This window comes from Mesitornis unicolor, unplaced genomic scaffold (genome assembly GCF_000695765.1).
Source record: "Mesitornis unicolor isolate BGI_N332 unplaced genomic scaffold, ASM69576v1 scaffold20767, whole genome shotgun sequence".
Taxonomy (NCBI): domain Eukaryota; kingdom Metazoa; phylum Chordata; class Aves; order Mesitornithiformes; family Mesitornithidae; genus Mesitornis; species Mesitornis unicolor.
In genome coordinates this window covers 646-27,504 of record NW_010196030.1, presented here as the reverse complement: position 1 = coordinate 27,504, position 26,859 = coordinate 646, and the positions used below count along the sequence as shown (strand labels likewise).

At 38.3% G+C, this 26,859-nt stretch overlaps 1 protein-coding gene across 1 annotated transcript in view; it reads right to left on the bottom strand.

Annotated features, from left to right (window-relative positions):
* The window catches only part of ABI2 (abl-interactor 2), a 29,780-nt gene extending 3,753 nt beyond the window's left edge, over positions 1 to 26,027 (bottom strand). The window contains exons 1-8 of the mRNA XM_010188321.1: positions 25,857 to 26,027; positions 22,092 to 22,109; positions 14,970 to 15,067; positions 14,039 to 14,185; positions 12,325 to 12,449; positions 8,807 to 8,965; positions 2,451 to 2,537; positions 1,961 to 2,134 (exon numbers count right to left, since the gene is read on the bottom strand). Of these exons, the coding sequence (XP_010186623.1) occupies positions 1,961 to 2,134; positions 2,451 to 2,537; positions 8,807 to 8,965; positions 12,325 to 12,449; positions 14,039 to 14,185; positions 14,970 to 15,052 (775 nt within the window). The 5' untranslated portion in view covers positions 15,053 to 15,067; positions 22,092 to 22,109; positions 25,857 to 26,027. The remainder of the gene's footprint in view (positions 1 to 1,960; positions 2,135 to 2,450; positions 2,538 to 8,806; positions 8,966 to 12,324; positions 12,450 to 14,038; positions 14,186 to 14,969; positions 15,068 to 22,091; positions 22,110 to 25,856) is intronic.
* Between the last annotated feature and the right edge of the window lie 832 nt (positions 26,028 to 26,859).

The window sequence follows — 26,859 nt, the reverse complement described above, 5'->3', positions numbered from 1 at the left end:
TTGGTTATCCCACATGATTCTTCCTATAAATATCAAACTACAAGTGCCTGGACTGCCTGCTGAGAGGGAACAGATCTGTGTATATATGCACCTATAAAATTGTTTTAGTTCACAGGCTCACAGAAGTCACACAGAAAAGCAGATCTGAACAGAACATATAACACAAATGTCATTATTTCTTCAAATACAAAGTTGTTCTACCAGGCCACGTGCCACACAATTTCATGGCTTCTCCTCCCCACAAACACACACATAGACACTGTGAATTAGTATGAGATACTATGAACAGGCAGTACACATTAGGGTCCTCTTTTTTCCTTTTTTTGCTCTTAGCTGAAATGCTACTGAGGATTTGCTGAGGGCCAGGTGCAGGAGTAGCAGAAACATAGCAAAGATAGTGATATGAATGTAGAATTAGGCTAAAGAGTGTCTTATGCCCAGAAAAATACAGAGAAAAATCTTGAGACTCACTCTCCTATCAAAAAGTAAAATGCCTGCAATCTTCATCCAGCACAAAATACATCAAACACAATGAAACTGAGCAGCCACTGCTCATTCTTAAATCTGCCTGATCAGGAGTTCATTACATAATGCAGCACATCCAGTATTTGCTGAAATGACCTGTACTGGTCCCACCCTGAAGAAATTTGCCATCCTCCCCCCAGAAAATAAATGCAGTATCAGGAACTCCACCCCACTCCAAAACCTGATTTTGTGAAATCAAGTAACTAATACCAATAATCAGAAATACCCTCCAAGCTGCACAACACGAAAATCACTTTGTACACGAGATCCCTTTTTTCCCTACCCTCCCTCATGGAAATAAGCTCCCCTGACAAGAATAAGCTGAAGCAACTTTTAATCAAACAAAGAGCCTGTGTGCATCAACAAAATAATAGCGACACTTGCTGTCAATCAGGGGTGCAGAGAGGTCAATAGATAAAGTGAATCATGTAAACACCTGCAAGTCAGCGACTTTGTCTGACAAATGGTCTCAGTTCATCAGCAAAGCCTGGGCACTCCTTGCACTGAACGTTTACACCAACTAGACAGAGGGTGGGGGAATAACAAAAAACACTCCAACATATTCCTCCATCTCCCTCAGGAATAGGAATATTTTCTTTGGGCTGGAATTCGCAGAAAGTACCTCTTCCAACTGGTTTTTCTTCCTTCCCCTCAAGTCCTGCATTGGGTTTATCTTTACAGTATTCTTGATTTTGTTTTTCCCTGATGTACACTGAATGTGACTAACAGTCACTCAGTTGAGATGCCTGATTGCTTTGTGATATTAGATTTTATGTCACCCTTTACTATATGACCCTGTTTCACAGAAAACCAGGCAGTAGATTTTTTCATGTTCAAGTGCCCCATTTACGTACTCCATTTATTTTACCCGTAGTTATACTCCAGCATGCTTCCACACATCTGCTTCAGAACCGGAAGACATACAGATGCAGCCATGCAGCAATGCCTCAGTTACAGTCCTACACAGACCCAGCACTTTTTAGCTCAGGACGGCCCCACACTGATGCAGCACTGCAGCCTCCAGAGCCCCAAACACATGTTGCAGCACTTCTGCTGATGCACCCATATGTTAAAAGTTCAAGTGCAACTGCAGTACTGATTCAATCATTTTGAGCCTCATATGAGTTTGATTATTAGGATTAAGCAGACTACTGAAAGGTGAGTCTTAAATAGATTACAGAGGATTTTAAAAATATGTAATTAGCCAACTAATCATTATCTTCCCTTTGCGGAGAAATGGGTGAAAGTGTCAGTCTCAGAAGAGTAGCTTAACTTTCATTCTTTAAGTTGCCATTTGGAGGAGCACCCCTACCACAGTACCAAATACTGGCTGCAAAGGAGCCTAGGTAGACTCCACGTCCAAAGCGGGAAGGCAGGAGCTTACATAAAAACATTACAAATGTGACCCTACCATCTCTACTAGCTCTAAACCTACCCTTTTCTAAGTAGGTCCTTGGTGCCCAAGGAGGGTCCTCCTCAGCATATGGATCACTGTACTCCACCACAGCTGCTTCTTCCTCCTCATAATCCTCTGGAGGTGGGGGTGGAGGTGGAGATTCATCAAACACTGTCTCATCCACAGGAGGTGGTGGGGGAGGAGTATCTGAAACTGAAAATAAGCAATCATAACACCATGAAAATGTCTCTAGAACTATGGTAGCAAGTAATACTTCCTAACCCAATTAGCTGCACTGGGACCAACAGTTAGAACTTGAAGAAATATACTAGAGATAATAAAATACAGAGAAGGAAGAATCGGGTTCCCCCAGTAAAATTATTTCCTTTTCCCTCCATTCACAATTTCAGATAAACTTGCAGAGAAAGTAAGGACAGAATTCTGGCTGTATACAGACAAATCTTTCATCCACTCAAAACAAAAGCCACATTCAGTAACAAATCATAGCACAAGGAAGCAGCAAACTTACTGTTTTCTTGAACTCTGGCCACAAATCCCATTAGCGGTAACTGTGGAGTTACCTGTAGGATGGAGGGGGGAGGAGGAGCAAGGGATGCTGCCACAGAAATTAAAAAGAGAGGCATTCAGTTAGAAACACAACAAAGCGTCAAACAGGAAAGTAGGCATCATCACCACTCAGACAGCGTAGCAGTCTGCCAAGAAGCTGAGATAAAAAGGCTGACATTCAGAGAAAAATGGCTCAGGTGGTTTAAGCATATTCCTGATTCTTACTTCAAGGAGATTTCTCTATTTTTAAAATTTCCAACCCAACTCAATTTCATAAGATTAAGAATCCATGCTGAAGTATTTTTCTTATCTGACTACGAAATTCCCTTAAGTTGAAGTTTATCACTACAGCAATCTAGCACTCTATGAACAGACCTAACTAACAAATACATCAAGAGGATTCTCTCCCTATAATCCTTCACCTTTCAGATCAAATTGATCTTTATAGAGGTAACTTCTGTAAGAGCATCCATGAATCCTTAGTAATGAAAACAGCTATAACTGGCTTTCTCCAAAACATAGACAAAAAACCCTCATCATCAAGTGAGGCAAGTTATTTTATGCAAAACAGAAAAAGATGCCTTTGAGAACTGAGCATACTTGGAAAACACAGGATTTCTGACCTTATTGGTAGAACAAAGCGCACTGTGCTGCAGTCAAACAACAGGGCCTATTCCAGATGTGCTGCCTTGTTTCCTTCCCACCTGATTTCACAGACCCATGCATTGAACTCTAATCAGCCCTTTTGCTGGTACTACAAGAGCTGTCCGTACAATAAATGTCAATTCACATTTAAAGAATATACTATCAGCCAGCTGCAAATGTTATATCACTTAACTGTGGTTTAGGCCAGAAATGAAAGTTTCATTTCTCTGGTTAAATTAAAACACTACTTAACTACTTTTATCTAGTTTTAGTCTCACTTTGCAAAAGTAATGCAGTAATCGTCTCTAAGAAAGTGTGCAATGGGAAGGGCAAGGCTCATGTAGGGGTGTTGGATGGAGAGTAACAAGTGCAGAGGCTCAGCACCATGTTTATCTCAGGCTGATAAGCACTAGCAGTTTAGCACTGAATCAACCAAGTGACACCTGGGGTGAGGAGGAGGCCTCATAGCCTGATGTTACTTCGGTGAAGCCAAGAAGACTGCTTTTAATTGCCATGTCCCCGCCTTGATCAAACACATAATGAGCCTTGCTAAGAGCCAACCAACACAATAATTGACTTAAGTCCCACCTTGCCAGAAGTATAAATCTGACATTTAGAATCCTTAACTATAGGGGGAAGGAAGGCAAGAACACCAACGATCAGATAGGTTGAACATCTCTCCCTCCCCAAGCAGGGATGCCTTTTAGGTAAGAATCACGATAGCTATAGTGCTATCAATCTAAGCTTATTGTAGTGCTTGCTTATTGTAGTATATGTATGACTAATGGTAGTTAATGTTACAGAGATACACATTTACATTTTGGGATGCCATTTATATTTGTGTAAGACAGTGCATTTATCACTAGCAATTCCGAATCTATTTTATCTGTTGCCTTAAATCAATAATTTATCTCTTTCAACTTTGCTAAGCTGTTTCAGTCAAAGTCCCTCAGAGGGTTCTGAACAGGTTGTTTCAGTGAAAGTTCCTGAGAGGGCTCTAAACAAGCAAATGTTGTGATTCTGCAAACCTGTTTCAGTGAAAACTCTTGAGAGGGCTCTGAACAGGCAAACATTTACTTTCGTAAGTGGCTACCCACATAATCACTATTAGACATAAACCATTGACCAAGTCTGAGACTAAGGCTGGATACAGCTGCACCTAGGCTCCTGTCTTGAGGAGAGTTTAGAGAGCAAGCGGGTCCTTCCTAAACCTCGTGACTCAATGGGAGGGCTTCCCCCTCCACAGCCACATATCAGACTCATACCCTTTATGTGACAGCAAGTTACAAGATTATTTTTCATGAAAAGTACAACTAAATAATTTTCTTGTTAGTAGTGGGATACAAAACATTTAGTCATGTTCAGAAGAATAAGGGGAAAAGGTCTGCGCTTCATGTGGCAGTACATTTATTTAGCTTGCAGAACAGAACTAAGTAAATTTCAGAACTGGTAAGAAAACTGCTAGGTATGATGTAGTATTTTTCAGCATTAATTCACATCATCATAGCAAATGAAAAGAACTCCAGGGTATTTAAAATTCATGTCTCAAAATTTCTTCTGTTTGCGTATTTCAGTAACTATTCCCTGAAGTGCTCTGAATTTCTTCTGTCACTCGCATTCACATTCCTTTCACAACCACATACCCCAAACAAAAAAACAGAGCAACCATCCTTTTTGTTCCAAAAATATCCTTGTACCTCCATATAAAGCAAGCTCCATTATCTCATCATTTGATTGATATTTCTTGAGAAAAAGTGAAATACTTTTATAATTACAGCTTCTCTGACTTGAATGATGTGACCTCTGAGAGTATTTATTCCTTCAAGTGTAACCATAGTAGCTGAAAAAAGATTTAGTCTTGCATTTTTTCAAAACAGGAAAAAGGAACTTGAATTTTAAGTCCTACTGAAATGCAGTAATATCCATGAATTCAGCATTCTTATGCATGTATGAAGTCCCTGCCTTTTTAATTATATATGCTATAAAATGGTCAGTTTCAAAATGTTTCCTCTATTCAGTGTCATATGGATTCCTACAATTCCTATCTATCATATGAAACTAGCTTCAGTTTCCTATGTCCCTTCAGTGTACTGAGTTTGCATGCTACATATATTTCTTTGAAAGAAATAACACAGAAAAATAAATCACTCTAGACAAGCACTCCAAGCAAATACAAATAAACCCCTTTGTTTAGTTTGGGTTGTATAGTTTAATCAAAATGGTGATGCTAACACTAGCTGACATCATTCCTTGTTTATCTTAACCATTTGGTTTGTGCTTCAGCCTATGCACACTGCAGGGACTATCATATTTTGTTGTCTCTGTATGATAAAAAAAAGCTAGTTTTGACCTTTAGGAACCAATACAATAAATATTTTATTAATAATTACTTTGTTTATAAAGTGCATTGGAAGAACTTTACTGTACCTCTGCTGTTCAAAAGGTAAGACAAACATCAGCTTAAACATTCCCTCCCAACTTCCTTCCATCTAGACCATTGGTAAATTAAGAGTTCATCTACACAGTTGCTGTAAATTAATTCAGAAAAGCTCCAGAGCACCTTCCCCTAGATTGCTTCAGCCTGGTAAGAATTCTGCTATACAAGTGGCATGTAGTGCAGACCACCATCTCAATACTCTCTCAGTTTCTCCCCCAGGGTTTTTAGCCTCTGCTGAGCTTTATACTGCTTAGATACTAGTACCTAAGGTTGTAAAGTCAAAACATTTGTTTAGGTGGCGCATATGGCAAGAGTGGATTTGGGATAGATGTATGTTGAGATCATTTAAGGTCTGCATTTCTTAACAATTTCTTTTCAATCATTAAAAAGGCCTCACCATGAAGTAAAGAAACTGTATTATCTAAGAAGTGGTATTCAAAAGAACAAGGCAAGGCAAGTATTTTTGTGAATAAACAAAAATGACTATGCCAACATACTAAAAAATGGAAGTGGAAAAAACAGTACTGTTCTATTGCCAAACGGCCTGCAAAGAAGAATAAGCCGCAGCTGGCACACTCCTCTGCCCGCTGTAAGGTCTCTTGCACCTCTTAAATTTGCGTTCTCTCCCTCTCTTCTGGAATGCTGAGAAGTCTCTGTCCTGTCACTACTAACCCTGTCTCTTACAGACACAACAGTTCCTCTGTTCTTAGGGTCTTCATCCATTATGCATGCTTGAGTATCTTCTCCGTTCAAGGTACAGGCAAAAAAAAAAACCAAACCTTGGTTTCATATAACTGCAAAGCTAGCAAGTGCTGTATTCTGCTAGGTATATTAAAAAAAGTCTCTTACTACAACTGCTTATTTAAATGTTCTATCAAGTATGCCAGGATAATTGAAGTATTTTGTTTGTGATTTACAGCTCAAGTGACTAATCACCATAATCATTATCTTCTTATTGAGTACACAGACTAGATTGTGCTTATGTAACTTATTTAAAGTCTATTTGGCATTTTCTATTATTACCTATTAATAATGCAGAGAATTTCAGAGAATTATCCCTTTGCTAAAGCAGAAATGCACAGCAGTTGTCAGAAACTCTCTGGATATACTGAAAATCCTCTCCGCTACAAAGGTAATCCTGAAAGAATTCTTTTATTGTTATTTCCCTTTCCTTCTTGTCTATTCTCCTTCAGCATTCAATATGCACATAATGTGCTTAACAAATACCACGTATTTCAGTCAACTGGGCTGCAATTTAGTCATATAACCTCCTCCACCCACCTGACCCCAGCAGAACCATCCACTTCTTTTGAAGTTAAGCACACACACCTCTGCAGTGTAGCTCACAAGTAGTAATATTTGAGCCTGATCAAATGCATTAAATGCAGATTGCAGCATTTGACCCAATTCGAAGTTCAGTGCTCAATGTAAAAAACAAACCACCACAACACACCACAGTGCTTGCAAGTCAACATGCAATCATGCTGGTAACAGGGCATTTCTGTACTGGGTTTTACTGTGAGGAGTTTGGGTTTTGGTAGTGGGGGATGACAATGGACATAGCCCTGTAAGAAGCTACCTGAAAAGCTCCCCTGGCTCCAATGTCAGGCCCACCTCTGACCAAGGCCAAGCCAATCAGCACCCCTGCAAATTCATGTATTTAAGGGCAGTGCAGGGCACTATCTCTCTGACAGCGCAGCCCCAGGTGCAGGTGGTGTGGCCTCAGCCTTGCTTCAGCTTAAGCTTAAGCCCCACTGCAGGTCCAGCCTGAAAGAGAGAGCCAGGAACTCTGCAGAACCATCAGAAGGGACCTGCAGCAGAGAAAGGAGTAAGACCTGAGGAGAACAACTTTAAAAAACACCAAGGTCAGTTGAGGAAAGGAAGGAGAAGGGGAAGAAGTGCGAGGAGGAGGGCACAGAGCCAAGGTTCTCCCTGCAACTTGTGGCAAGAGCGCAGGTCGGCCGCCTGCAGCCTGTAGAGTTCACCGGTTGGGGCAGGGCCCCATGAGCAGTGGAGGGCCCCCCAGGGGCTGCCCCTGAAGAAGCTGTGACTCCAGGCAGTGTGTGCTGGAGCAGTTCTTGTGTGAGGAAACTGTGACCATGGGCAGACTCACATTGGAGCTTTGTGGACTTAGGCTGAAGCAGTTTTTGTGCGTGGGGTAACTGCAGCTGTGGGCAGACCCACATTGGACTTTTGTGGATTTTTTTTCTCCTGTGGGAAGGGCACCACATGGAAGCAGAGGGAGAGTGGGAGGAGTCCTCCCCTACCCCTTAAGAGGAAGGAACAGCAGAGACCACATGGGATGAACTGACTGCAACCCTCATTCCCATTCCCCCTGCTCCCCTGGGCAAAGGGGGGACGTGAAGAAATCAGGAACAAAGCTGAGCCCGGAAAGAAGGGAGAGGTAGGGGGAAGGTGTTCAACTTTAAGATCTGGTTGTATCTCTCACTGTTCTACTCTGATGTTGTTAGTAACAAATTAAAACTGTTCTGTTTTTCTCCCTATGATGAGACTGTCATTTTCCCATGTCAGCTTAAGTGGTGAGAAGCCCTCCCAGTCCTTATTTTGACTAGCCCCCTTTTTGGGGCATCGTGGTGCTCAGTTGCGCACTGGGCCTAAACCACTACAATTTCCTAATGAGGAACCTTCAGTATGTCCCCTGCATCTTATGCAGCTTTGTCAAAAAAGCAAGTCTCCCCTACTTTGTTATCGAAACCTTCACACTGCATCAGAAGCACAGGGAAAAGGACTCCTCAGATGAAATGCCACTGCATTCTCCCTGACACACAGGACATGCTACTCCTCCTCAGTGGCTCATCCTGCTTTTTAAGACAGGTTGCCCTTTAAAACAGTATCACCTGTGGACTTACCAGATGACACAGCTCCCTTGCACTCCATACCAAACACCACTAATATCTCTAAAGTGTCTAATGCTAACCCTTGTATAACAAGTGCAATTTCTTGAACTGTCCATTAATCAAAAGGAAAAAGCATACAAGATAAAGACTGATCAATGAAGAATCAGTGTTCTGGTGCAAAATCAAACAGCCACCAAAGCAGATACATAAGATATGGGCTACTAAAGGACCAAAGCTTGTCTAATAGCAACACACTGGAAGGCACCTGAGACTACCTGCAAGATCTGCAATGGAGACAGAACATAAGATTTTTAGAGACCTGAGGGCCACTCCATTCACCACTGTGTTGAATTCAACAGAGGGAAAAAAGTTCCTTACCTGGGTTCTGGTTATAAAATGGTCCTCCATTCATCTGGTTCTGAAGGCTTGTCTGTGATGTGATCGAAGGAGGACGCCGATATGGCAAAGAACCCCCTATTGTTGGGGGGGTATGTCGAGATGCAGGCCTGTTCATGCTGTAGAACTGAACTGGGTGACCTAGGTTAGAAAGAGAAACGTATTAGCAGAAAGAAGACTGATGCCTGCCTTTTTTTTGTGTGTGTCTGCATTCAAGATTCAACAGCTTGGAAAGGTTTTTGGTTTTGTTTTTGTTTCTTTAAGACAGTTTGCATCCTAGGAGAAGTCATCCAGACTTGCAGGACACTGGATGTCTCAATAGCAACGCAAAAAAGAACTCTCCCACCTGCCTGCACTCAGAACTGCTCACAAAAGCCAATATGAAAATACAAAGGTGTCTAAGCTACAAAGTTTCAAAATGAAAGGGATAATTCCCAGTTAGCCAATTTGTATCCAATGTATTATAGTAACTTCTTGCAAATTTATTTACTTATAAACCTGCAAAAAAGTAACACTTCACAGTCCAGCAAGTAAGGAACGTACAAATACAAACTAACCATTCATTTCCGAGACTCAAAGCTGTTACCTTCTACAACTGAAAAACACAATACTATCTTCGTGCTGTTCAGGATATATGCAGAGAATCATCTGAGGAGAAGAGAATGTTTGAAGGATGAAATAAATGAAATCATACTTTCAGGAGCTGAAACATGTCTTTGCTCCCCATTTTAATCACTTCCTGTATCAAAGAATTGATCCTGAATCTAAGCAAGCAATAAACGAAGCAAGACCATTAAGCTATCTTCTGTACTCACAAAGTTCTCTGGCCGATATAGTGTATACAACAGTAAATTGGATTTGTTAGACCCATATGGGTTATTACCCTCCCTAACTATTCTGTCTCCTATTTGTGCTAGAGGTAAACTTCATAGCTTGCAAGAAAACAAGGGAAGAAGGGATGCTCACTGTGGCTGAGAGGACATACATGCAGGGACTTAAACAGGGAACAGAACAAATCAATCTGCAATTTGTTTTTAAGCTTGCATTATTCTCCACTATGTTTTGATTGTTTTGCAAAACATCACACTAGGTTAGTAAGTAAAATGTAAGTAAAATGTAAGTTGCTCACTCTGCTACGTCCAAAGGGAAGAGAGAAGAAACAGGGATAAGACACCCTTAAGGACCAGATACACAAGCAATCTCACGAATAGCACAGGGAAACAACAGAAGTTAAAAATACTAAGTAACCTGAAATTTCTCCTATGGAATTGTGAATGTGAATATATAGCCATGAAAGTATTAACCTCTGCTTGATTTTGACATGTCAAAAACTCAGAAGCAATATGGCTTAAGAGCTGGGATACTGACAGTGAATCAAAAATGGAAAACTGATTGAGGCTCCATATGACACAGCTCATCCTCTAAACACATCAGCATCATCTTCTCATACCAAAATTCATCACAGTTTGCAGGCTTCTAGTCATAGTCAAGGATTCTAGTGTATTTTCTCATTTTATATGAGCCACAGCACCTTGAACTAAATACAGTTTCAAGAATGTTTCTGGCACCTGGTGAAATTCTTACTAAGAGAGACCAACACCAATAAATACACAAACCAATTCACACCATTGTGATCAGCCTCCACTGTAACAAAAAGCAACAAACCATGTAGGGTGCTATATATGAATTTGGCTGCATAAGAGAGATCTTTACAATGCAGGTATAACTCCTCATCAAAAGCTGATACAGAACAGTGTTATGGTTAGTAAGTACTTACTGTATGCTGCAACTTCAGCATATGAGAAAATGAAAAATATGGGTGGAAAAAATGCTTTACTACTATTCTACATAATAAAAACTTGGATTTTACCTGACACCAAACAAAAAAAAAATGCTCTTTTTATCAGTTCATTGAAAGAGGACTTGTCAGTTGAAAGCACTGAAGAGACAAGTCATATAAATTACATTTTGCTATACGCAGTTTTTAAATTTCATTACTGAAAGAGAGTAATCAGACCCAGAACTATCAGCGCAGTTTCCACCCCAAACAGAATTATTCTATGAGATTCTCAGTATACAAACTGCAATAAAATGATAACGTGATAAATAATTATATAAATGTAAAATAGAATTACATTATAAAATTAAATTATTGCTGTTTATAAAACTAGCACACCTTGAGTTGTCTACTGTAATCACTACCTTATAGTTGGGTATTACCAGATATTTTTTAGTTTTAAAAGAATAAATTAAAAACATCAGTGCTTCTGAAGTAAGGATGAAAAGCCTTGGCTGGCGGTGATCACACCTGGGTTCATCTGCCCCCGAGCTGGAGCAGACACTCACCTGCAGAGGGTGTGGCAGAAACAGCAGGGGGAGTTGGAGAGGTGAAGCCATCAGCAAGGGGCTGAGCTCCTGCAGCAGCAGCAGCAGCATCTGGGGCAGCAGAGGAAGGGGCAGGAGCAGGAGGAGTGGGGGCAGGAGCAGAGGTAGCAGGAAGGGGAGAAGTGCCAGCCGAGCCAGCAGGGGCTAAGTGAAGAGAGGAGGAAGAGGTGGAGTTAATAAGGAGAGATGTTAGCCAGGATTAGAGAAAGCCTTTGACTATTCAGTGTTAGCTATTTATTAGATGCATAGTATTTTAGAATGTACAAGGAGATGAGAGAAAAATGGAGCTGTTAAAGAAAGGCTCATTCCTATGTAGACAGTAAATGAGGGTCAAGAAAATCCACTTCTTTCCAGGTCTGAAGGGAACAACCCAGAACTTTTCACTGAAAGCCATCACTTTTGAAAGATGTCTTTACATCATGTTATTTACACTTCAATCTATAGCACAGCTGCTTTTAGCTTTTGTATGAATTAGAAAATACACAGAGGAGGCAAGCTAAAAATTTCCAGTTCTTTGGTTCAGAAGCATCATGTATTTCAGAACACCCTGCAAGCCAACTATATGCTCTTCTTCAATGAGAGGGCTGAGCAAAGGAAAAAGAAGTATTAATATCACTTCCTATTTCTGGAAAGACTGGGGCGATTACATTGAACAAGCATCTTTTTGTGACAACTCACTTAGGCTTGCATTAATGTACTAAAGATTTACTCTGTGCCTGCCTCTTTTCGTCTAGTTTTCTGAAAGCATGCGTCTGTGTATCTGCATGAACAGCCAATGAAAAAGCATTTATTTGCTTAAAAGGGCAAGGGAGAAGTTTTTCCCAGCCCACTGAAAAAGATGTGTCCTATCTAGTCACATGCAGGCAGCCAGGCAAAAATTTCTGATAAATAAATTCATACTTAAAAGAAGCATTAGAGCACATCAGGCACTCCCAGAAAAGATACTACTTGATTCAGTCATGCTGTCAATAGGAAGCAGTTTTCAAGGCTTGCATGTTTCCAGACAATAAACTTCAAGACTTATCTTGGGGTTTACTCAACGTGGAGTTTAGGAGATTTGCAAATGCTAAAGGTTAATGCTGAATCAGAAGGAGGAACAGCAGGTTTCCATTTACCTGGATAGACACTGGGAGGAGATGGCGTGGGAACAGCAATGGGAACACCCACACTTCCACTTCCACTGTTCTCTCGACTGCTGCTCCGACTACTTGGGTGGCTTCCTCCACTACTCCCACTGCTGCTGCAAGAAACCAAAATAACCTAGGGTGTGAATATGTTGCTGTGCATGCTGAAGCATAAGATCCCTCACATAGCACCTTCCTAATTCAGAAAAGTAACAGGGAACAAGAGAAAAGAAACAAGAATTATATAAACCTAAATAAAGCTTAGTTTTCCTAAAACTCTTCATTTTGACTACAACACAACAGGTTCTTCAGTTAGTCTTAGTGAACTTGCTCAAAAATAAAACACTTCCAGAACCTTGTTCCACCATTCCAATATTGTTAAACCCCTACTGAGTAAATACAGACCTTTTTCCTAGAATTTATTGTCATGGTTTATAGAGTTGCTTTATCACCTGATGTTTCCTCCCCACCTGGGGAGGGGGGTTGGGAAAATGAAAGAAGATTCGTTGGTTGAAATAAAAATATATTTAATAAAATAATAACAGTTATAAAATACACCAAGTTATACTCAGCCAGTATTGTGGTGGAGTAGGTCTCAAGGTTAGGATGGTAAACAAGTCCCTCTGAAGATGTCAGCCAAGGAAGAGGGAGGAAGAGAGAGGAAGAGAAGGCAAGTAGGAGGAAGAAGGGCAGTCCCCAGAAAACTCCCTAGTTTATAGTGAACGTGATGTTTATGGTATGAATAGTATTAACTGGTCAGCTTGGGGTCACCTTGGGGTTGACTCCCCTAGGTTTCCGTTTCCTCCAGCCTCTGCAACTTTATCATTGGCCTTGGGCACTATGGCAGCTGGCATACCAGTATTAGCTGAAACCTGTAACAAAGTTTTTATCAAATTTGTTCCCATGAAAATAAAGTGTTGTAGTCCTTACAAAATTGCAGTTTTCCTCAACAGAAAACCAACTCTAAAAATCTTTCCCACTAAACCAGACACTTCTAAAACAGGTAGACTGTTTAGACGCTGCTTTCATATGAGAATACTGAAATTTGGAAATTATAAAACAGTAAAGTAAAAGTCAATTTTTCTTATATTTTAAGACCATCTGTTTAGTCATCCTCAAGTACTTACAATGTTTAAAGGTAAAGATTTCAAGAGAAGTATTTAGATCTCTGACATCACAAAACTCTTGCTATCCTAGAGAAAAGGCTAGTTCTCTGCAGATCCTTAGGTAATACAGTTCAACTTTATTTTGTGTTTGAAGTTATCAGTATGCTTAAAATATAATGCTCTTTTTCAGCTACTCAATCTATAAACATCAAAGACTATTCAAACAAAAATGTGAACTATAAGTGTACTATGTAGTCCTTCAACATGCAGAAGTTCTGTGCAAGTCTTTTCCCAGTTATGTAAGCATTTTGTAAAATAATATCATGAGCTACCTACTTAAAAGAATTCACAATTTTAGTAATTCATTAAGTACTATAACCGATAGCACTAACATTAAGCTGACTAGGGGGTTAAGTGAACAATCTTGAATATGATTAACTATTCTGGTTTTATTAGACTGCATTCTCATCATACCAAATGACACTCTCAGTCCATATCATGAATTAGCAAGCTTCACTGTAGAGATACTGATGGATTTGACTTTTATCCATATGCTTATACACTACTAACCATGCTTTGTGCAGAACTACACTGAATACCTGTATGTGCGATTCCTCTGATTCACAGAAGCTGTTCTAACAGGGCTCTGTTGGGAGGGAGCCATATTGCGCGTTGGGCTAGGCACATAGTCATTTGGTACCACCGGAGGACGTACTGGCTCCAACGTACGATAGGGAGAGTGACGCCTACAAAAGGACAAGCATATTTCAGAAGCAAATTAAGATTATACAGACAAAAGCTAAGATTTTTCATTCTTTAAAAGATATCTGATATAATAATCATTAATAGGATCTAAAAAAATGCTTTTCTATAAGCTTGTAGAATCTACCTCACAGGGTGACAAAAAGCAATTACGGATGTTTTCCATGTACTTCAATCTCCAGATGCTTTTCCTATTGATAAACTCCATGTTGTATACCCCATTCTTGTTTTAAGAGTAAACCAGATCTTGTTTTAAAAGTAAAGCATCATTATCTCTATGTATATACAGAATCACATACCAACAAACAACATTCATCTCAGATATAACATTGTTTCCTAAGGTCAAAGTCAAGTTCACAGATTTAATAGGAAAGTACTTATCACACACAGTACAAATAATTAATGAACAGCGCCACATACTAATTTTCCAGTTGTTTAGCACCAGCTGTCAAAGCCACACAGTTAATGACTTTTACTCTGAAGCATGTAGTTGTGTTTTGCAATGATAAGGAGTTACCTGTTGGGAAAGGCTGGTGATGCCCACTGTCTTGTGGCAGAAACACACTAACTGATATAGAAGATATGATCGGTATAAGAGGATGCAGCTATAACACTTCTTGATCTTTGTGAATGGTTACAACAAAACTAAACCAAGATAAAAAAACACCCCGCAATATTGGGGGGGGGGTGTGGAATAAGAGAGAGAATCTTCCCTTCTGTCCCTTTTGTTCACCAAAGCTGTCTACACATTTGGTTAACTGCACTTACCCAATAGTTCCTTTTCCTGACATTGGTGGACTTGGTGGCTTCTGGGTGGGTGGTGTTGTACGAGGCAGCCCACCCATCTTCATATTCTGTGTGCTGACCTGCAGGAGAGAATGGGGAGAAAAACGGCCTTCACTAAGCTCAGCTTCTAGTGGGACAGACACTGAGATGCCTTTAGCAATTATCTCTAAGTAAGGGAAGGTTTAAACAAACAAAAAAAATTGAGAGGCCATGCATTTTATATGCAATTTCCACTCTGCTAGAAGTCAAGAGTTGTGCTCAAAGGACTCTTTATTACACAGGGTTTTTAAAAACTGTATACACAAAAAGTGAATTTGCCTTTAGGCTATCACACAAACATTAAATCACTGACAATACAGCCATGTATCTAACTTGGTTAAACTTCACAGTTGTCTTTTGAGATAAATGCAGTTATTTCAGGCTGCACTACTGAATGGCAAATTTGCAAAAATATTTTTGAATACTCTTTAAAAATAGTAAGGTTTATCTAATAGGCCACAATTTAATGTAATTCATACAAAAATGAAGAAGTCAAAGTAATCTACAAATATGACCCATTAATGTTTTTACAGTACAATAACAAAATTTTTAAAGATAATATTTATTATAAACATTATTTATGTGTATGTAAAGATAGAGCAACAGCTACATGGAGAAAAACAGAGATGTACTTTCCTCCCTACCCCCAAAAATCTGTAGAAATTTGATCTCCAATAACTGATTAATAAATGGATGAGGAGAAAAATATTTAGCAGCGATGTGAGGCAATGTAATTGCAGTAGTCCCATCCCCATCTTTCAGGTTAAAATATTAATGAAGTAACTTTTATATAAGAGCATTTACTCTTAACTTCTTTTAAAAGAAGAAATCATCTGCATTCCTGACTGATTGATCAATCTAGGAATCATACACAATTGTTACCAATGTAGGCATATTGCTTATCCGTATACTGCCAGCCAAGCGTAATTCTCCCAATGCATGCATGCTTACATCAGTACATCACCTTCTTACAAGTCTCCGTTGAACAGCTTTGATTTATGAATGCTCAAACCATTGCTTAGAGACAGATATTCAACAAACCTAAATAAGTATGCGCACATTCCTTTTTCTGTTGCTCCTGTCATGCTCTATTTCACAGTGTTTCTTTAAGTCTTGTCTGCTGCCCCCAGCTCCCTTATAAAAAGGCACAGTGATCAAGGCATTAAGAGTATTTGCAAGCAGCATTAAAAGCAAATTACGCCTTTAAAATTTGACTGTAACAACTTGATTAAAACCCTGGCAATCTTTAGATTTGTGAATTTATAAATACTAAGAACAATGTAAAGAGTAACATATTCAGTATTCTAACCCACTGAAACTTGATTCCCTAGCTATAAACAATCCCAGTGCTATCACATTTTCAATTTGCTGGGAAGAAAACCAAGTGTTGGAAGGCTTTTTTGTCAGATTCAAAACCAGACATTTAGATTTAGTTGTGCAAAAGTGCTCTGTAATGTCAATTTAAGACAAAATTCTTTTGTACAGCATTATGAAGTCCTTTAAGCCAACTCTACGCAACAAGAAATCTAAAGTTAATTCAAGTGAGGGACAAGGTAAGCACTGAACTACAACTACTTGAAGGGAGAAGGAAAGTGTAAAATGAAGTATATTTTATTCTATACACGGAACATCAAGAAATAGCACAAAATCTGTTTGTTTTTTTGTTTGGTTGGTTTTTTTTTTTAAAGTTGCAGCACCCCCTGTATTTCCTCTTTCATTAAAGATGCCTGTTTCACCCACCTACCTGAGTTGTCCAAAAAAATCACACACAAAAAAACCGACCTTAATTAAACACTTGCTGCATTGTCACTTTCTGTATTTCGAATAGACCACTAAGCCTAGTGGGCAGCGGTTTTGGATGTCTTGAGCTGACATGAAACTCAAACCAACCTGTGTACCCTTGAATTCATTCAGGCCATTTAGGTGTTTTAACTGTCTATACTATTGTTTCTTACCAGATTATGAAACCGCTAACTATCCCTCTACAGTTACCATAAAATTCCACATATTTAATCATAAAGGATCTTATTATTTGTACACAATCACTGCAGGAACAAAAATGAAGTTTTAGACTTCCACTGGGCTAGAGCTACATGGAAAGAAAGGGCAACAAGGGTGGAGGATGCAGTCACATCACTCAGCATACACTAAGAAGTGGAATATTTCCCTGACTAAGCAGAACTCCAGTGACTACTAGTCACTTTTATTAAACACTGTGAATCCTTGACATAGGATGGGAAGAGAGCTTTAGAAAATCTGGCCAAAGAAAAAGTGATCCTTTGTTAGCCAAGAAACTTTAGTCACAAAGCAACTGTTCTTAAGAAGGACTACACTGAAAGATGGGGAAGTGCACTGAGTGTGAGCTTAGTTTCAGGCTTTTTGAAATGACTTTTCAACATTGAAATTGAAATGTTGAAAGAGCAAGTAATCAAAGTTTGCAGGGCTGTCTTCAAATCTGACAGGACAGATGGCTTTAAGATTAGCTACTGTAAGTTCTACAACCTTATCTGAGTAACTTCTTTCACTTATGGCCAAATAATCACAGAAGAGCAAAGAATATAAAATTATTCCAACAGTTCTGATCAAAATGGGCAGATCTGTGGAAAGAATATCACGCAAGACACTAAAAAAGGTTACAGACTGCCTTGAGGAAAGGGGGGGGGGGGGGGGAGAAAGAAAATGTAGAACTCAACTAGTTGCAACCTCTGTTGAGACACAAAATTTGTAACACTTCCAACTGTCCCCTTCTACGATGACTTCTACTAGGAGGAAAAAAAAAGAAAGAAAGAAAAAGAAAAAACAGGGAAGCCATTAATGCCCCCTTCTTGCAAAACTTTACTCTATTGCCTTTTACATTTTGCACACATGGCTGCAAAGAGTGTTTCCATACACAAATCCTCATCCACGCACATCCTTCTTACAAACTTCTAAAATCGGAACCAACCACTAGAACTCAAGGTCACATTTGCCTTTGCTGACAAGTTTCAAAAACAAATTTTCTGGATTAAGTTGGAAGTTGCCAGAAGTTGCACTGCTTCTGATGACAGTTCCCCTAGCTCTGCACAGCTGGAACCATCCAGACGCAACTGGTTTAACTGGAGGGTGATAGCAGAGGAACGTGTCTGTCCATTGGTGGTTGGTTTGACTGCAGGACCCCACAGATCAACAGTTGGTTTTTAATTAATAGCTTGCAAATTCTTTCAGGAAACTGTGTGGCAAAACAGAGCTTGCAACCAGAAACACAAAGGGGTATCTCTGCCTTTGCTCACAACTGCCAAAACAGCTAATGGCCCTGCTAAGAAAAAATAAAAATAAAAAAATAAAAAAATAAGGTAGGCAGTAATGATTTGGGCACAAAGCTCAGAAAAAAAACAGGTGACTGTTCTAAAAGAAGGAAGAAAACCCTGTTAACAGTCAAGCAGTCCACAGCATCTATACAAAATGCATTCAGAGATTTTTCCAATTTTTTTTTTGCCTCTTCCCATGGAAGCAAAAAAGTAGAAAATATTACCAACTGAAATTACACAGAGGAACACCAAATTAATTCTAGTAAGACCTTGGATAAGCTATTCTTTTACTAGATACCTTGCAGAAACTTTTTATACGGGAATTAGCAAGCACCTGCACTACAAAAGAAAACATCTACCAAAGCTGTAACTGTCAGCACTGGAGCTGGAATTTGAACCTTTGCTGAGGAAAAAACTGCATAAACTACTTAAAATAAGCAGATCCTTGGTAAGTAACACGCCATGGAGGGTGCTCTGAGATCCAGCTCCACAGTAACAGCTGCAAAATTAATTGCAAAGAAATGGACCACTATGGACCATTCTGTTTAAAAAAGTACAACAGTATTTCAACCAATATTATCTATATTGAGCTAGTGTCAGTTTTAGAAAGGTCACATCTGATGACTTCAAGACATGATACAGGACTGACTAGAGCTCTTAGAAAATGACAATTTTAAGTTTAATTTTTTGAATAATTAAGACTTATTTGTCCTTTTTTTTTTTTGCAACAAGTTTTCCACAGATCCCAGTGATTAAATCACCTTCTTATGGTCCTATGTATGACTGAGTTTCCTTCATAGTTACATTTTTATAAACATTTAACAGATTAAGATTCTTTAGCACTCCACTGTATAACAAATTTGTAGTGAAATGAACTGGTTAAACCTGAGAAATTCTGCAGTTGATTCAATTCAATTCTTGGGAATGTTTTCATGAGTGAAAATATTCACTGAACAAGAAGTGCAAAAATACATAGTTGCTCAGACACCAGAGCTGGCAATCAGATGTGCAAAAACTATTTGCACCAAAGCACTTATTTATGCGACTGTAAGGCACTTACCTGCAACTAAGACTTCAATCCATATTTTTACTCTTCTGAAGACCATTTCATTGTCAGTTCAATTACCAAAATAAAGTGGGGGTTTTCTCCCCAACATCCTGAATACCAGGCATTCCACACAATCAAACCTCTGGAGGAGCTGCTTTCTAAAGCCAAAGATGGACTCAGCCCAGAAACAAATTTCAGGTGGTCAAATTGGATTTCCTAGAGCTTCCAGGTTGTCAAAAGAATCATCTTTTGCCCAAAATCTAATAAGAAAAAGTGATGTTTCATGGATCATGTTCAGAAACTTCAAGTATCTACCCAACCTTCTTGAACAATTTTATACCTGACTCCAGCAAAACTAACTTAAGGCTGAATGAACACTACCTTTCCAAACCTTGCTTCATCTTGTTAATGCTAGAGAAGATGAACAGATTTTTTGGCCCATCATCTGCTACCTCAGAGTAAATTCCTTTTCAGGCTGTGCTCAGCCACTCAAATACTTACTCTGCATGTCTAACTAAACCATATGTTTGTCAGTTGATTAACCAGTTGATATGGAAGTGAAATGTCTAAATTTCAACCCTATCTTGGCAAATGACCACAAGCAGAAGCTTCAGCAAGTGAGTTTACTTGTTTTTACCACATCCATCTAAGTGAAGTAATTGAAGAACCAAGTCTGGTAAATACAAAAGGGCTTAAACAATGGCATTTTCAATTGATTTGCTGACAGGAGATGCTACAGATACTCCTTTAACTCGCAGCTGGGATTCAAAATAGGTTTAAAATTTAAATTTAAAGCTACCCAGACACACACACAGTTAGCTACAATCAGTCAGTTTAATACTGTCACTGCTAGCTAAGACTAGGTTTCTTTGCAGCCATGACAAATAAATGCAGGATAAACACTTCATATCCAGTATCTTGTAAGTGAAATAAAATTATTATTCACATAGAACTAGGGTTAGTAGCCTTCTTTTTTATTCTTTCAGGCTGATGCACAGTGACTAACTTAAGTCCACTGTGATCAGGTTCACTCTAGTAAAAACAAATATTTTAACTGGAGTTATAACAAAAAATGTTCTTCTCATTTCAAATCTAAAAGTAAAAATATCTGAAAAGCTATAGGAACTCTTACCACCACTGCAGATGATACATAGATATGGCAGTTCACACATAATCTATAATTATACAATTTTAAATTTTATTTTAGGGCAGTCATTACTTGTTTATAACTGCAACTGCAGAAAGCAACAAAGAAAACTGAGTTTGCAAATTGTTTTTTAAGATCACTGAGAAAACCATCATCCAATATGAACTCCACCCAGAATAAGACATATTCCGCATCAGAAGCATCCATTTTGTGTGGACAGACAAAGGGCTAGAGAGATATATTTTTGAATTCTTAAATAAAATTCATTTAAACAGCATGTGACTTGAAATACTGTACCTCACACACTCATGCAAAAATAAATTTCAAATGACATGTGAGAAATCTGTAATATATTAAACATTTTCCATTGTGATCAGATGTGCTACATCCACTTAAATACCTCACCATCTGGCCAATTTCATAGGGACGTCATTGGGATATCTACAGTAATACCTGGGTTTACAGGCAACCTGTTCAGGAACGTGCAGGATTTTCTTTAGGCTTTTTCCAGTCATTGAAAATACTTAGTCATGAAAGACATTTCCCATCAACTTGGAACTTAATTGAATTAATATACTCATGCTATGTATTGGTATTCTATGTTCTAAAATTCAGTTCCCTCTTTAAAACTGTGGCAGCTGCTACTATAAAATTTTCATTACCTCTTCCCCAAACCACTGAAGCAGTTGCACTTCCAGAGAAGGATGATACCACAATATTTAATAACAGCTATAACCTATCTATTAATGTGCTACGAACTCCAACGCCATATCATGTAACTTTACTTAGCTACTTGTCTAATTGATTTGATGCTTTTTATGGCTAAATCTTCAGCCCCTAAATTTTGTGCCTCCTCCCCCAGCCACTAAAGCTACTAAAATTTCAACCTCTTTAAGATCCTTGAGGATTTGACATACTTCAGTCTGAGTTCTTTGATGCACTATCCACTTAGTATTCGACTAAATAAACCACTTAGCTTCTTGTTTAAGGGTCGTTATATATTTCACAGTTATCATATTTGTGAAAGTTTCCACATAAATGCCTCTCAGTATTTAAATAGTGCTAGCAGTTTCTGAAAAAAAAAAATAAAAATAAGGATACTGCAACTTTAAAAAAATAATGCAGATTTGAATATGTTACACACCTTTGGAGCCCATTATCTGAGCAATCTCACACTGAAACACTGATCCAAATCAAATCATAACTTACACCGTATATAGGATAAAAAGAATATTACACAGGAGGAGGCTCATATTCAGTTGCTATCTATTCACTGTATCTTTTTGTCTAGACAAGGTTAGCACAACATTCCTTCCTTGTAAATGACCTGGTAGATATGCTGAAGGCAGTCAATGTTTTGCCACAAAGATTTTTAAATTAACTGTGTTAGTTGCCTTATATAAATACATAAATTTGTATCATAAACTGTTTATCTGCAATGAAATCACTCAACGAAAGGTCTGATACACAGGAGGGAGAGCTGGCGTTCTTTTAAACAATCAGTAACATTCATGTTAATCATCTCCCCTTGTGTAATAGTCTCAAAAGAATAAGAATGGAAATCCAGCCCTGGGGTTTCTTACCTTAAATCTAAGCAACCACTTAATGCATAAATGGAGCAAATAAAAGAGGTAAGGAAAAAAAGCATTGAAAGGTTAGTTGGAACTTCAGGATATGAAGAGAAAGGAAAAAGAAAGAAAAAAGTTAAGCATTCAGCATTAACAAAATAATGTATCAGTAGATCATAGAAAGAGTGGTTAAAGCAGAATGTGTCATGAACAAAAGATTTTCAAGCTGAAAATTTCAATATACATTGATCACAAAGCCTTTATATTAACACCTTAAAATTAATGCTCAAATGCTTGTGTACATTGTCTACTCAAGTTCTTACAGTGCTAACAAAACGTCAGCTTCTTTCAGAATGGAACATGAGATCTAGATGTATTAACTTCAGAGATGAATTTATTTGAGCTGCCAAATAGCCTTATTTAAACTGTTGCATGCATTAGCACATTTACAATTTGCTGAAATGAAAGCCTCTAGAATATTAAGCTAATATGTGTTCTTTCCTAGACAATGCTGTTAGTTAACTCCTAACCTGATGCCATGTGATACCTCTTGAACAAAGATAAAGCGCAAATCATTATGTCTTGTAAGAAATACAGCACTCTATATGGATACTGCACCACACAGCAGTATTTTCTAAACTATATATTAAGCCATTAACCAACAGGGAAATCTTATTTTAAAGCCTAAGTGCTAGCTTTTTGATGTTAAGTACTACATCTTTCTGGCACAATACAAGGTATCTTCTTTCCCCATAATATATTTTTTTTTCAAAAAGACTAGTCTTTCTATTTTAATATTGTTTGATCTGTCTTCAGTTCAGCTAATCTAAACATGTTGTTACATTTCTTACACTTTTTGTAGCACTGAACAGTAAATATCAAGAATCTCAACACTGAAGCATCCAGAGTGACTACTCTGTTTCATCTATTTAGGCCATAAAGAGATCCTAACGTATTAAAAAAGAAACAATCTGATTTAGTAGAAAATCTCCTGAGTTTGAGTTTAAAGTTGCACAAATCTGTTAACCAAAATGGTCTCTTATTCATACAGCTACACTGGAAAACCAGGTCCCCCCTGTACTGGCCAGAGTGGCCAGTTGCATTAGAGGGTCCATGAGCAGAGACCTTTTCCACAGCAGCACTGCCTGATAATTACAGTGCCTTAATACAAACCACTTTTCAAATGGATCAGGCTTTCATTTTTTCATTCTCTTGGCTAAAGAACTCTTTGGAAGGACAAACAGACTGGAAGACTTTATAACTCAAGAAACATTGAAAAAATTTGAAAGCAAGTCTCTTTCATACAAAAGGTTCTTTAGATTCTTGCAGCTTTAGGAAGGGAAGATGAGGAAGGACTGCTGGCACTTAAATTCTCTCTCATCTATTAAGAAACCATATCGTAGAGCACCTTTTCTCGAAGATGGTATTCAGTGATGCTCCAAATTTCTGAATGGAAGGGGTAGGTGCTCAAGTGCCTATACTACCTCTCTCAACATGGCATACTGCATTTCTCAGCCAAGGATACTCCCTTTATCACCTGTATCATTCGCTGTCCAGTTTGCTATCTGTTTCAAGGGTTGCAATGAATGCCTGATGCATTAGCTCTTTGACTGTCCTGACAATGCATAATTCTGGGTCCTAGAGGGGAAGCCCTTTAGCAGAAAAGGCAGAAACGACAAAGGATGCAGACTGATGCACCTTGATGCTAACTAGAACTTTAATGCTGCTTATGCAATAACACTTTCTTAGTACTCATTGTAAGGGAAAAATGCCACAGCTCAAACAATAAAGAGCTATAAACAGGCAAATTTTATGCTCCTACCACTTTTCTTTTTTCCTCTTTGTTCTCCAGTCAGAGATCTAGTAAACTAAGCTGTAGTTACTCAAGGAGAACAAAACCAGCAAGTTCATAAGCACAACTGGCCACTATCTCCCTATCAGCAAGAGAGTTCCTTCTTCTGTGCTGAATACAGGATTAACCTTATTGGAACACATCTACGGATCTTACGGACAGCATGATTTCAAGTACTCTGCTTATTGTTTCACAAGTACACAATACTTTTTCATTTTCTAGATAAATATAGTACATTGTAAATATAATTTGTAAGATGTTTCAAGCAGATCACAAGCATAACAAATGGATGCATATACAGATTTAAGACATCATCCATTTCATGAACTATGTTCTTTTAGAACGTAATTCATTGCATCACAGTGTGATTCTGATACATTGAAGTAAGTGGGATACCAATTATAATGGTTTAGAGCCAGCGCTAAGTAAGATTGTGCTGCAGAGCAATTAAAAACTATTCTTTAATGAGTTCTAAAACAGTGTCATTAAAACAAAAGTGATCATTAAAATATTAGCAACAGTAATCCTACAGGTTAATATGCTCCATCCATATCCAGAAGGAGTTCTGCTGACCTGCATAAATTCAATATTTATAAGAATTGGCAGTAGATTTTTAATACAAGATTGGTAATATTTTCCTGGTAAAAACTGCAGTTATTAATACGAGGGGGTTTTGCTTTAGTTTTGTTTTCCGAATCAAGTTTAAAGAGTCGTTTGTCTTCTAAATCTGTTTAGAGTTACAAACGGAGGTTGACTCTTTTGGTAAGAAATGGGGAAAAAAAACTTTCTGTTAACAAATAGGATGTTGAGGAAGCCTTGAGTAAAACTGCTTGGGAAAGATATTTAAGTCAGACTGTTCAGAATTTGAATTCTAAGAGTTTGGTTAAACAACCTAATGCCATTTAAACTGCTATCCAAGCAGACAGTTCAAATTGAACAACACAGATAATCTAACGCAGTTAGGTGTCAGACAAAAGAAATTCTGGTGTACTTTGACTGGAAGAAGCATCTTACCTTACTGCTGCTTAGCAAGTTCACAGATTTGTTAGTTTGTCATGTAAAAAATGACACCACTTTGTGTTATTTACCTTTCTTCTCCTGGAACTTTAACACTGTCAGCGTTCTCATTTCCGTACTTGTTTTCCTGGCAGCACAAGTTAACAATGAGCTCACATCTGCCAAGACTGTATTTACATTCAGGACGTGCTTTAAAAAATATATATCTAATCTCAGACATGATATTACTGCTATTGCATACACCGATCTAACACTTGCATACAACATCTACCAGTTGTGTCTCAGTCAGATCTTTGTCCTGAAATTCCTCCTTTTTTCCTAGTCTTAAAAGGGAGAACCAGCTGGTTTCAAACTTAGCAGCAATATTCTCATTCTGAAACCCCATATGGCACAAAAGTTGCAGAGAGCTCACTTTTACAAAGCACATCACAGGATATGGGTATAACTGACTCTGACAGAAAGAAGGGAGAACATAATACTTCTTATGCAAACCCTTTCTTCGTGTGAGCTTCAAAGTAAACCAGTGGCAATTACAACTAGATCATACTTTGTGGTGTTAATTCAGACAGAAAAGTGATGGTCATTAGCCTTTCAGTCCCCAAGTATATCCCTGGCAACTGATCCAAACAATAATAGCAGCATCACACAAACAGGTATTCCAAAGCATCTTAAAAGGGGAGACTCATAGTCCCGAATATCCTCAGAAATAAGATTCAGTGGGTTTGCAAGGTTTAGAAACACTGAGGGCAAGGAAGAGGCAACTGCAAATTGAACAGGACTCCTCTAATGTTTGTAGACACACTGGCCAGGCAAGGAGAAACTGGTATATTACCATGAAAAGCATGAAGTTATTTTGAAAATATACAAAGACAATGTATTTGCAGTTTGGCTGTTTTAACAATATCACCTACCTTCACTCCATGTCCAATATCATCTAGAATTGTATAATCAATAGGTTTCCTGATGTAGCGAACTGGTCGCTCCAAGTTAGCTGGTGCAATGATTTTGTGAGTTCTTGAGGTGTTTTTGTTTGTAGTCAAGATACCAATTTCTCTTCTAGCAACTTTCTCTTTGTGAATGTCCACCGTCTACAAAAGACGCAGTGTATTTACTAACAGTGGTATGCATTTGAATACAGAGTCAGTATAAAAAAAAACTGAATCAGTTCCAATGTTTTGAAGATCTCTGTATACTGTGCTAAACACATCACTACATATACTTGATTACGTCATCTTTGTTCAATTTACTGTTGAACTTGCCACCTCTAAATACACACTAATTAGCTATGGTTTCTTCAGGTTTTCTGTAACTCTCCTTCTTTACAGTTCAGCAAAATTCTTTCTCCTTTCCATTCTTAGTAGTTCCCATTAATTTACTGACACTGGTTTATATGATTCATTCAATTACCCTTTTTAATTTCACAATTGTCCTCTAAGCTCATCTCTGAAATGGCCTCCGACTAGATGAAGTGTAAGGATACCTTTTCCAAACCTTAACTTTTATGACCTGAAAAACAGACTAAAAGCAGGTTTTCTTACACTGTAAACAGTTTGCTAAACTAGGATTAGTAGGCATATTATAGAATAAAATTTCACTCAGACAAATCAACAAGGCATTTCAGTCATTACAAATCACTCATCACAATGCAATTATTAGATTTCAGAAGGTACTCAGTACTAACTTATCTATTATGAATCCAGCAGTTAAGCCCACTGCCTTCACTTTGAATGCCTAAGGCCAACACTGAAAATCCCTCCCTCCACATATTACAATGAGTACCTTTGGAGAATCTCTAGTATAAGCCAAAGCCCTGCTGAAAATTCATTGCCTAAAAACAGGGACTTGAATCTTGTTTGGTAACAAGACTAGGAAAAAGTTACCAAAAGGTCTATCTATCCCTTCGAGGAAAATAAG